We start from the raw sequence: 12,655 nt of genomic DNA on the forward strand, positions 1-12,655 counted from the left end.
AAAGCACTGGGAGTGACCCAATGCTTTCCTCCAGGTTTGCAAATAGATTCAAAAATAATCACGATGGTCAGCAAAAGGCTTTAGTTTATTTATTTTTATTAATAAGTAATAACTTATAATGCAATGGAAACCAGTCTGTTTGATTGGTAGTGTTTATTAGGCTACTCCTGAACAGCAGAGGGAAGAATAGACCTCTTCACTGGAAATCTAACATTAAAACCAGAGAAGAAAAAAAAAACGATTCAAAACACACCAGTGTTTTCTTTCTTTTTTCTTTTTTATGGCGATGTTAGGGACCTTCATATATGGAAATATTATAGATATAATTTGATCCGGTGCGCTGTTTCTGGTAGATTCGGGCTCTTCAGAGAGGTAAGTGTTTGAAACATTGAACACATCTCTTATTAATGTAATAAATTAGACGGTTTTCAGTAACGTACGTTACATTGTGTTTACGTTTAACGTTTAAACACACTGTACTAAAAGCGATCGGCTGTAATTGTCTCGGCATTTTGTTAGCATCTGATTCTAGATGTCGCGTCAGGTTTACTGCATGTGTCTCTGCCTTGAGTTCACATCCCATAAGTCTCATGCGTTACAAAACGCGACAACACTCATTTTCATTTTGTTACAAGCTGAAGGAATCGTGAAGAAACACGAGCAGCACTAGCCTGAGGTGACTGTAGAAACTGTAAAACTGTTGTTTGCACATTTGAAGGACGAAAGCTTTCTTGTCTGATTTAGTGTATTTTGTAATCATTTTAATGATCATCTGAATCCTTATAAAGGCCATAACAGCTGTGGACCATGACATATTATTAAATAGGCTTAGATGGGTAGGACTATCAGAAAATGCTATTTTATGGTTCCTTGCTTATTTAAATGTGTAGAGCTGGAAGGTGTTCAACATGATCCATTGGAGGTTGTTAAGGGAGTCCCACAAGGATCTGTGTTGGGGCCGTTATTATTTAGCATATATCTTCCATTTTTATGCAGATGATGCTATCCTTTATTGCTCAGCCCCTTCTAAGCAACAGTGGCTTCTTTACAGTCTGTTTTAGATATTAGCCAAAAAAGATTCTGTGCTTTGAAGCTGGTTTTAAATGTTGAAAAAACGAATTGTATGTTATTTTCAAATTCTTAAGCTTCTTCGGATTTCTCAGGGGAGCCAAATTACTTCAGGGTCAGAGTACAAATACTTGGGTATTATTATCGATAACACGCTACATTTTGGTTCACATATTAAGTATTTGGGGAAAAAATGAAAGAAAAGGTTAGGGTTTTTTACTTTAGAAATAAGTCGTGTTTTTCATTCAATGTGAGAAAGAAATGAGTGTCCGCAACTTTTCTACCGGTTCTCGATTATGGGGATGTAGTTTATCAGCATGGCCCCTCTTACCTTCTCGCCTCCTCGGATGCTTTGTACCATGGTGCTCTGAGATTTATAACTGATTGCAAATTTTCAACTCAGCATTGTGAGTTATAAAGAAGAGTTGCATGGCCTTCTTTGAGTATTCAGAGAAAAATGCAGCATTGGTATCTGTTGATATATAAAGTCATACTGGGTTATTTGCCAGTTTATCTCTGTTGTTTTATTCAAAGGACTTCGTCAGGCAATTACTCATTACATTCTCAATCAAATTATAATCTTTGTGTGTCTCTTGTCAGAACTGAGCTTGGTAAAAGCTGCTTTAAATATGCTGCCACTTCAGATTGGAATCTTCTCCAAAAGGAGAAGATCATATTTGATACACGGATTTCTAAAAACGTGCGGAAAAACCAAATCTTCTACTTGCTTTCTGTTGTTTGATTGATCATTCATACTTTTTTTTTTTTTGTAAGAAAAAGGCCTTTGAGTATCATTCTAAAACTGTCCAACAACTTCAGGTCGTGGTTCATGTGTCTTTTTGCTGTGAAATCTAGATATTCAATAAAGTGAACGTAAGAACAACTTTTGTATTATTAATATTTCAAGATGAACATTGAGTGGAATGTAGTAATTTAGGTTTACTTGATTATCTATCCATTATTTTTTAGAAATATCATTAGGCTTTTGAGGATATTTTTTAGGTCGTTGATCTGTATATCTCTCTCTCTCATCATTTTATCGCTTTGCATTATATGTAAAAAAATTAAAACGACAGAGCTTTGAAATAGCATGATGGGCCAGATAGGAAGGAGAAATGTGTTTTTATTCCCATGTTGACGTTTGTAATATTAGATTTATTATAATATATATTTTAAATTTATCTTGTAAATCCTTGTAACATTCAATCAGATAGATGAAGTTTGCTGTGACTTAAGGTAAATGAATTATTTAATTAATACAAATTTTAATAATGGGTTTCCATTAAAGGGTTAGTTCACCCAAAAATGAAAATTAGCCCATAAATTACTCACACTCAAGTCATCTTAGGTGTATATGACTTTCTTCTTTCAGATGAATCCAGTCGGAGTTATATTAAAAATGGTCTTTGATCTTTCAAGCTGTTTAATGGCACTCAGCGGGTGTTGCATGCATCAGTCCAAAATAAGTTAAATAAAAAGCGCCCATCCATTAAAAAAAAAAAGTGTCTCGCACGGCTCCGGGGGGTGAACAAAGGCCTCCTGTAGCGAATCGATTAGTTTTTGTAAGAAAAATTTCCATATTCAAAACGTAATAATCACTTTAATGTAGCTTGCGCCAACAATTGTACACAGAAGCAGTTCCGGGCGGATGACGTATGAGGTCGGCGTTGCGCATGCGCCGGTGAGTCTCGTGAAAACCAACGTTTGTTAACAGGAGCAAAGGAAGCAACGTTTCCTTACTTTAGCAAAGGAAAACCAGTCTCCTCTTGGCTTATATCCAAATCCTCTGACATTCTTCTTTACAAATCCTCGTTTTGTTCTTCTAATAAGTGACCGTTGTTTTGTTTTGATCTCTCCGCTGCACTTCCGCGGTCGTCACTTCTGAGCGGCGCATGCGCAACGCCGACCTTTAAGGTTGACATTACAACTGAGGGGAATTAAAAAAGAGAGATACAGACACTGTTTTGTAGAATGACATTTAGCAGCTGCCAGCGTTCAGTGCAATCTGCTTTCTGAACCCCAATGGAAAGTGTACCACTATACCAAATTTTATACCATGTTTTTGTGAACAAATTTGATGGAGTATAGGAATCTTTTATAACCATGTTCCATCAACAACATACTGTATATACATTCTGAGACCACACTTCCATAATTTTTATTAAATGTGATCATGGAGTTATGTTGTGTTCCTAAGACCTTGGCTAACCTTTGATTTCTCTTAGGTTATAATGCTGCTGGCTCAGATAAATCAGTCAGCAGATTTCCAGCATGAGGGAGATGCTCAGGAAGTCACTCTCTGCTTAACTGAGACTGTGGGGATTGCAGGTCAGAGCTGCACACTTTCTAAACAGTTTCTTTTCAATGTTGGCATTTTATTAAAGGGAAATATGTACATGCACTGCCATTCAAAAGTTTGAGGTCAATAAGATATTTTTTAAAGAAATTAATACTTTTATTCAGAAAGGGTGCATTAAATTGATTACAAGTGACAGTATTTACTTTTACATTACATATATATATATATATTAGGGGTGTGCGATATTGACCAAAAATGATATCTCGATATTTTCTGGGATTTTATCGATAACGATAATTAGACGATATTTTGCTGAGTGTGTCATTGTGCTGGTACCTTAAGGACTGCCGAAGACAGCTGACTCGTAATGTTTTTAATATTCTTCATATTCTGTGTGGTGGTCAATTCATACTGATAGAAATTCAACTTTTCCAATAAGTTTAAGCTGATTTTAAATATATAAATATATAAATTTTCTGCCATCATGTCTTGAATTTGTGATCATTCTAAATGCATTTTAATAGACTGAATCATGCAGTGAAAGAAACCGCACTAAATGCGCACGCGCACTAGTCTAGACTTCACGTAATGTATGCATGCGCTCTGTAGGGATGTTTTGAATGGTTTTTGCAAAATACTCGATAATGTCAAATCGCACATCGTTAAAACAACAATTACGATATTATCGCAGACGATATATATCGCACACCCCTATATATATACATATATATATATATGTAGACCATGTGAAAGTGAAGACTAAAGTAATGATGCTGAAAATTCAGCTTTGCCATCACAGGAGTAAATTACATTATAACATATATTAAAATAGAAAACTGTTATTTGGAACTATAATCATTTTTCACAGTTTTGGTATTTTTACTGTATTTTTATCAAGCAAATGCAGCCTTGGTGAACAGAAGAGACATTTGAATGGTAGTGTACACCGTATTACAGTCTCTCTCTAATTGTCATGTTAATGATTCAGATGGCGATCAGAGCATGGACACTGTCAGTTTGCAGGCTGTGACTTTAGCAGATGGGTCCACTGCATATATACCTCACAACACTCAAGGTGTGTCTATTACTATGCCCCCTGAACATCAATTTCAGCAGAAACATTGCTCATCCGAGACACGTTTGAGATGTAAAACTCAGCATCACCTTCTAGAGGAAATAAATGAACATATTGAATAGCAAATTAGTTGGTTATCTCATTCGTTAGTCATATTTGAGCACATTCTTTCTAGACTTTCCATCAAACATTTGCATTTACATTAACAGTAATGTGTTCTCTGGGATTCAAACCCATAACATTGTCAACTAGTTTAGGATTTCAAAATTATTTGTTTATAATAGTGCTGTCAAACGATTAATCGCATCCAAAATAAAAGTTTTTGTTTACATAATATATGTGTGTACTGTGTATATTTATTATGTATATATATATATATATATATATAGACACACACATGCATGTATATATTTAAGAAAAATATGGTATGTTTATATATGAAATATATTTATATATGATATAATTTATATGAATATAAATTAATACATGTAAATATTTTTTAAATATATGCTGTATGTGTGTGTCTTTATATATACATAATAAATATACACAGTACACACATATATTATGTAAACAAAAACGTTTATTTTGGATGCGATTAATCGCGATTAATCGTTTGACAGCGCTAGTTTATTAGTTAAATTTGTGTATTTATTATTTTAAATATATTTGAGGAAGCCTGGTTCCGCCACGGAATAAAAAAAAAGGTAATTGTGACTTTTTATCTCTCAATTCAGACTTTTGCCAGATTTGTTAGTTATAAGCTTGCAATTCTGAGAAGAAAAACATCAGAATTGTGAGGAAAAAGTAGCCTTTTTATTGTGGAGAAAAAACATTGTGAGTTGTAAACTCAGAATTCTGAGGAAAAAATGTCAGAATTGTGAGATATAATCTGAGTTTATATCATGCAGTTATTTAATTCATTTTTTTACATTGCGAGAAACAAAGTGAGCTATGAACCCAGAATTGTGAGGGGAAAAAAATGCAAATACTTTATTTTTTATTTTTTATATTTCATGGTGGAAGTGGGCTTTCATATCTATTAGCCAAACATAACAAGACAGCTAATATAATTAAAACATTTATTGAAAATTATAATGAAGCGTCTATTATCTTTAACTCCTGTATTTCTTTCTTGATTTAAAAAAAAACAATCAGATCTAAGTTGCATGTGTTTTTGTTTTTCCATAAAAGAATACAATGGAACTTTTTTTTTTTACACAGTTGACATGATATTATGAATGAGGGATTAACTGAGTGCTGGTTGTTTTCCCCAGACAGCAATATAGTTGAAGGACAGGTGATCCAGTTAGAAGATGGGTCTTCTGCTTATGTGCAACACATTGCTGTTCCAAAAGCAGGTATTTTTACACTTTATGTAGCAAATCTTAATGTTAGATTCACCAGACATGATCTACTTTCTTCTTCTTCTTTCTTTAAAATTACGAACAGGCTTATAATGTCTTTTTTTTTATATGCACACTAGATGAGTCAAATAACTGGACTGGCTCATCTGTATGTGATGTTGTTGGTAATGAGAGCTTAAGACTGGAGGATGCTCAGACTGTGCAGTTGGAAGATGGAACTACTGCTTACATCCACCACACTGCGAAAGGTTTTTCCTTTCTTCTGTTTTTACTATGCAGCAAAATGTTAAATGGGATTTGGACGAATATGTTTTTTAATTGGTTTTTGGCCTGTCTTTATATCAATATTGCATTGGCAGATACATATGAACCCAGTACCCTGCAGGCGGTGCAGTTAGAGGACGGGTCTACCGCTTACATTCATCATGCTGTTCAGGTTTCCCAGCCAAACACCATTCTGGCCATCCAGACGAATGGCACAGTAGCAGATTTGCACACAGATGCAGCCATTGACCAAGAAACAATCAATGCTTTGGAGCAGTACACAACCAAGGTAAAACCAAGATGACCAGGGCTAGTGCAAAGATATTCACAATATGTGACCCTGGACCACAAAACCAGTCATAAGGGTCAATTTTTTGAAATTGAGATTTATACATCATCTGAAAGCTGAATAAATAAGCTTTCCATTGATGTATGGTTTGTTAGGATATGACAATATTTGGCCTTTAAAGTTGTCCAAATTAAGTCCTCAGCAATGCATATTACTAATCAAAAATTAAGTTTTGATATATTTACGGTAGGAAATTTACAAAATATTTTCATGGAACATGATCTTTACTTAGTATCCTAATGATTTTTGGCATAAAAGAAAAATTTACAATTTTGACCCATGCATTGTTTGTTTTGCTAATGCTAAAAATATACCCAAGTGACTTAAGACTGGTTTTGTGGTCCAGGGTCACATATTTGTGATGATTTAACTGGCAATATTAAATTAGAGAGCATTGGTATATATCATATATTAAACATTATTTTTAGCACAATCAGTCTCCCTTGCTCACTTGTCAAAGTTGGTAAAAAAAAAAAATAGTGTAATTATAGTTATTTGTTTTCTGCAGATCGAAGAAATTGACTCTTACGCAGACTCTGAGCTGATCACCGATGATCCTCACAGTGTTGTGGAAATGCAGGTGAGAATATCATTTCCCATGCAACATAAAAATGTCATTAGCCAAACTCAGAGTTGCTCAAAAATTTTTATACTTAAATGTTTATATATGTTTATACTCTCTCTAGATCGTTCTTCAGGGTCAAGGAATTCGCCGTAATACGCAGCAGCCGGGAGAGAAATGTTTTCGGTGTAATTATGACGGATGTGGAAAGCTTTACACCACTGCAAATCATCTTAAGGTTATTATGGCTTGTATGTTTGTGCTTGTAATTAAAAGCAGGATGACATTACAAATGTAATGCGTTATGTTTACTGTGAGATGTTCACGTTATGCTTTTTCAGGTACATGAAAGAGCGCATACTGGTGACAAGCCATACTGTTGTGACTTACCCGGCTGTGGAAAAAAGTTTGCAACAGGTAACAAAAACACTTGCATTACATTGATTAAAAGTGACAGTACAGACATTTTTATTTCAAGACAGAAGATTTTTATTTCAAGTAAATGCTGTTCTTTTGAATTTTCTGTAAGAGTCCTGGAAAAAAGTGTATCACAGTTTCCACAGAAATATGAAGCAGCACAACTGTTTTCAACATTAATAATAATAATAAATGTTTCTTGAGCAGCAAATCAGCATATTAGAATGATTTTTTTTAAGGAACATGTGACACTGAAGACTGCAGTAATGTCTGCTGAAAATTCAGCTTTGCCATCATAGAAATAAATTACATTTTAATGTGTATTACAATAGAAACCAGTTGTAATAATTAGAGCCCGACCGATATATCGTTTTGCCGATTTTATCGGCCAATATGAGCCTGTCGCAGATATATCGGTATCGGCGAATATGCCAATGTTTTACAGAACATAAAACGCAGATAAAATGGTGTAATTACGTCGTTTGTCCAGCAGAGCTCCATTGTTTGCAACTGGCGACCTGGATAAAATGCTTTAAAGCTTAAGTGTATGGAATACCATTGAAACTTTGAATGGCCATATCTCCGTAACGGTGCGGCGGATCCGCACCAAATTCAGGGGATCCCTTCAGCTTGAGGAACCCTCTCGAACACCGAATCGAGTGTACGTCTCGAGGCCCCCTTTTGAGTGAGACCAGTGGCGTTCGAGAGGGCTCCTCGAGCTGAAGGGATCCCCCGAATTTGGTGGAGATCCGCCGCCACGTTCGCGAGATAGTGACACCAGCCAACACTTTAACTTCAGTAAGGAGGTCTCTTGTTCAGGCAGCGGCATTCAAGCGTTGTCTTATTCGAACGTAAGTGCCCTGCGAAGTGGACTTCACATGATATTGCGCCATGATTCCAGTTCCAAGGGAACGTACGCGTTACATTCAAAGGGCATTAAAGTGCGCGAGACGTGAATTTAAATTGTATTTATTTACAGAGGTATATTATGTCACACTTCACACTTCTCTAGTAAGTTTCATCTGTGTGTGAAGACAGTAGCGCAAATCCGTGAATTAATGTTCCGAAGTGAAATAAAGCTGAATGGCATTGAATTGAAATAAAGTTGAATAAGCTTGACCTTGACTGTTCAGTGCACTGATGTCAGACTCATTTTGGATAATAAAGTTTATTGTTAAATGCCCTGCCTCCATTACATATCTTTGTCACGTCATTATAAGTGTTTGATCACCACATTTAAGTGATCGTAGCAAAAATGTGTTTGTATATATATTCTGTTTATGTATATACTGTATTCTATATATAGTACCAGTCAAAAGTTTGGACACACGAATGGGAAAGTTTTGACTGGTACTGTACTATAATATACACAAAGAATATCAGCCTATGTATCGATATCAACCTTTTTTTTACTCACTAATATCGGTATCGGTATCGGCCCTAAAAACCCATATCGTATGGGCTCTAGTAATAATTTCTCACAATATTCCTTTTTTTTTTCTTTTTTTTATGTATTTGTGATCAAATGAACATAAAAAAAAAATCTTACCCTGAACCTTTGAATGGTAGTGTATTTCTGACATATCTGCTGTGTTATATTCATCTCTTATTCATTTTCTTCTAGGTTACGGTTTGAAAAGTCACATCAGGACGCACACTGGAGAAAAACCTTACCGCTGTCAGGAGATAGACTGTAAAAAATCTTTCAAGACCTCAGGGGACCTTCAAAAGCATACCAGAATTCACACGGGTACATTTCTTCATATTTCTTAAAATCCTCCATCTATTTCTTGGAGTATCATGGAAATATGAATCGCACAGTACTGTGTTAAACTATCTTGGTATTGAAAAGTAAACAAAAGGCTGCATGCATAAGAATTTGAAAAGCTTGTCATTTGAAAGATTTGTCATATTAACTGCCCTATTACCAATATACTTGGACTCCTACCACTGCTATATTTGTTCTCTGTTCTTTTAAGGAGAGAAACCATTTCTATGTCCATTCCCGGGCTGTGGACGATCCTTTACTACCTCAAACATCTGTAAGGTGCACGTTCGCACGCACACAGGAGAGAAACCATATCACTGTTCAGAGCCAGGCTGTAATCGGGCGTTTGCCAGCGCAACAAATTACAAGAACCACATACGGATCCATACAGGTGTGCTCCTCTTTAGCCTTAAAGGGATAGTTCACCCAGAAATGACAGTTGTCATCCTTTACTCGCCCTCATATCGCTCCAAACCCGAATGACTTACTTTCTTAAGTGCAACTCAGAAGGAGAAATTTAAAATGATGTGCTGGTCTGAAGAGATGTCAAGATTTTCAGTAAACGACAAATTCTGTTTCTCACACAATGCTATTGAATGGCTTCAGAAGACTTTGCATATATAGCGTAGACATTTTAATACTTTTATGGTGATTCTTGTCACTTTGTAGCTTACCTCCAACCCCACAGTTCTCTTTCATTAAATCAAATGGATAATTCTCCCAAAAATTTTGGAACACAGTGCTGTGGAACACAGATATTTTGGTAACACTTTACAGTAAGGTTCCATTTGTTATCCTTAGTTAGCATTAAAATCCTTCTAAAGCATTTCTTAATCTTAGTTCATTTCAACATTTACTAATACGTTATTAAAATCACAAATTGTATCTGTTAATATTAATAGACCTGAGCTAACAATGAACAGATTTTTTGGTTAACTAATGTTAACGAAGATTAATATCTACTAGGGCTGCACAATTAATCAAATTTCTAATCGCGATTACAATTATGGATGCCACAATTACGAAATCGTTCAAAGTCCACTTATGTTATCCTGCGTGCTTAAAATGTTTTTTTTCTTTCCACATGTTATCTTAAGGGTTTTTCCCCATTATTTTAATTTTAGTTTTAGTATAACATTATAATACCATTCATATTTTTACTTTTTTATAATTTAAAGAAGAAACCAATCCGATGTATAGTTGACGTTTAAGACATAGAAAAGCACTAAAGGTTTTTCAGTTAGAGTGTTTTCAGCTTGTTTATTTTCATATAAAAATATGGCATGCAGTTGCATCAAACAATGGTATAAACATCATTCAATGTAAATTGTGATAATCGTAATTAATAATCGCAATTACAATTTCAAGGGAATAATCGCACAATTATGATTTTTGTCATCCAGGATATCCAAAAACTGACCTTGTGTTTTCATGAAAGAAAGTCCTATGTTTTTGAAAAGACATGTGGGGAAGTAAATAATGACAGAATTTCCATTTTGGCTGAACTATTTATTTTAATTCTTTCATTATACATTTTTTTTTATCTAACGTGAATGTAACTCTCTGAAATATCTAAAGCAGTGTCTTTATTGCATGCAGGAGAGAGGCCGTATGTTTGCACAGTTCCTGGCTGTGACAAGCGATTCACTGAGTACTCGAGTCTATACAAACATAATGTAGTGCACACTGCCTGCAAACCCTACAAGTGCAACCACTGTGGAAAGACGTACAAGCAGATTTCCACACTGGTCATACACAAACGTACAGCACACAATGACTCTGAGCCTATAGAGGAGGAGTCCGAGGGCTATTTTGAACCCCCTTCAGGTTGGTTTTGAAAAATACCTACATCATAGATACAAGATTTTGGTGATAGTTTATGAGCGAAACTGGGCTGTGTTTTGTATTCAGAGGCTATAGATGACCCCTCCCTGACTGTTAGCCCTGTGAAATGTGAAGACACTTGTCCAGAGATGGATTCTGAAATCTCTGATGTCACGGAACAACAGCATGTAACGCTCATCACGCAAGATGGATTATCACAGGTTTGCATCAGGGTTATTATACACTGAAAAACATTTAATAAAATCTGAAAATTTTTCAAGTAAATTTCACAATTACTAAGAAATAAGAAATAACACATTGAAGAAATTTTGAAATAGAAAGGCTGAAATAGTATTTTCCAATAATCTTTATTTTATTAATTTATCAAATAAATTTAATTTAAAACTTTAATTTATTTACAAATTCAGCAAAATCTTTCTTTTTTTTTTACAATGTAGTATTTTCTTATAAAACGTGTATCTTTGTTTTATTTACAACTTTTAATTTTTTTTACGATGTAGTAAAAAAATATAAATTTACTTAAAATAAACATTAATTGAAATATAATAAAAAATATATAAAAAGTGTAAACTTATTTTTTTCAGTTATTTCACAAGGCAGCTTTTCAGATAATCAATGCAAATTATTTTAAAAATATTTAGACGTAAAAAAAAAAAAAAACTAAAATTACAGTGAGAGCAGAATACATTAAATAAAACCTAATTCAAAGTTTTAACAAAAACATTATATCAATATATAGATTTGAATCTACTATTTGTGAGAGGACTGCATGTTCATTTATTAAAATTCATTTTTTGATTATGCTTCGAGGGTTTGACAGACTCCAGACTTGTTCAGTTGATTCTTCAGACCCTCCCCTATAACCAAAATTACAAAACGTTGTACGGTGCTTTAAGTTTATATATGTGCTGCCATAGACTTCAGACAGCAAATCTGGAAGCTAATCATAATACTCGTGCTGAATGGGCAATTCTGTGATTTCTGACAGGCTATTGGAAATGTAATCACAATGTTAACACAAGATGGCAGTGTGATCACCATCCCACCCACGGAGTCTTTGCTATCATCAGTGGAGGCTCATTCAGTGACTGTGGTCTCGGAGGACGGGACTGAAGGACAGGTGTGTAGGTTTTTGGGTATTGTGAATTTGAGAAGCAAACAAGTGTATTTATGTTTGTGTTTGACTTCAGCGTCACCATCACTCTTTCAGCCATTATTTAAAGGGATAGTTCACCCAAAAATGAAAATGTGATGTTTATCTGCTTACCCCCAGGGCATCCAAGATGTAGGTGACTTTGTTTCTTCAGTAGAACACAGACGAAGATTTTTAACACACACCGTTGCAGTCTGTCAGTCATATAATGTAAGTGAATGGGAATCACAGCTTTGAGAGTCAAAATTACATACACAAACAAAACCAAATTAAAACCTGCTGCTCGTGACGATACATTGATGTGTAAAGACACGAAACGATCAGTCTGTGCAAGAAACTGAACAGTATTTATATCGTCTTTTACCTCTGATTCACAGCAATATCTGAACTGTCCTGAGCGCGTTCTCAGACGCGTCGTCGTCTTCTTGCTTTACAGCGGATCGCAGACTTATAAGTGCATTACTGCCACCTATCTCTCAAATGGACCA

At 34.9% G+C, this 12,655-nt stretch overlaps 1 protein-coding gene across 2 annotated transcripts in view; it reads left to right on the forward strand.

Moving 5' to 3' along the window:
- Nucleotides 1-254: 254 nt before the first annotated feature.
- Nucleotides 255-12,655, forward strand: part of LOC107552985 (zinc finger protein 143-like) — a 14,602-nt gene continuing 2,201 nt past the window's right edge. Inside the window, exons 1-14 of one of the 2 annotated variants that reach the window (XM_016235044.1) lie at nucleotides 255-372; nucleotides 3,294-3,396; nucleotides 4,356-4,442; nucleotides 5,720-5,803; nucleotides 5,929-6,057; nucleotides 6,169-6,362; nucleotides 6,931-7,002; nucleotides 7,109-7,222; nucleotides 7,326-7,401; nucleotides 9,026-9,151; nucleotides 9,381-9,560; nucleotides 10,769-10,996; nucleotides 11,081-11,214; nucleotides 12,003-12,134. In XM_016235044.1, the coding sequence (XP_016090530.1) occupies nucleotides 3,300-3,396; nucleotides 4,356-4,442; nucleotides 5,720-5,803; nucleotides 5,929-6,057; nucleotides 6,169-6,362; nucleotides 6,931-7,002; nucleotides 7,109-7,222; nucleotides 7,326-7,401; nucleotides 9,026-9,151; nucleotides 9,381-9,560; nucleotides 10,769-10,996; nucleotides 11,081-11,214; nucleotides 12,003-12,134 (1,653 nt within the window). In that variant the 5' untranslated portion in view covers nucleotides 255-372; nucleotides 3,294-3,299. Of the gene's footprint in view, nucleotides 373-597; nucleotides 677-3,293; nucleotides 3,397-4,355; nucleotides 4,443-5,719; nucleotides 5,804-5,928; nucleotides 6,058-6,168; nucleotides 6,363-6,930; nucleotides 7,003-7,108; nucleotides 7,223-7,325; nucleotides 7,402-9,025; nucleotides 9,152-9,380; nucleotides 9,561-10,768; nucleotides 10,997-11,080; nucleotides 11,215-12,002; nucleotides 12,135-12,655 lie in introns of those variants that run through there. The other variant, XM_016235045.1, reaches the window with a different exon arrangement.

The sequence above is a fragment of the Sinocyclocheilus grahami genome, unplaced genomic scaffold, assembly GCF_001515645.1.
Source record: "Sinocyclocheilus grahami isolate Dianchi unplaced genomic scaffold, SAMN03320097.WGS_v1.1 scaffold462.1, whole genome shotgun sequence".
Lineage (NCBI taxonomy): Eukaryota > Metazoa > Chordata > Actinopteri > Cypriniformes > Cyprinidae > Sinocyclocheilus > Sinocyclocheilus grahami.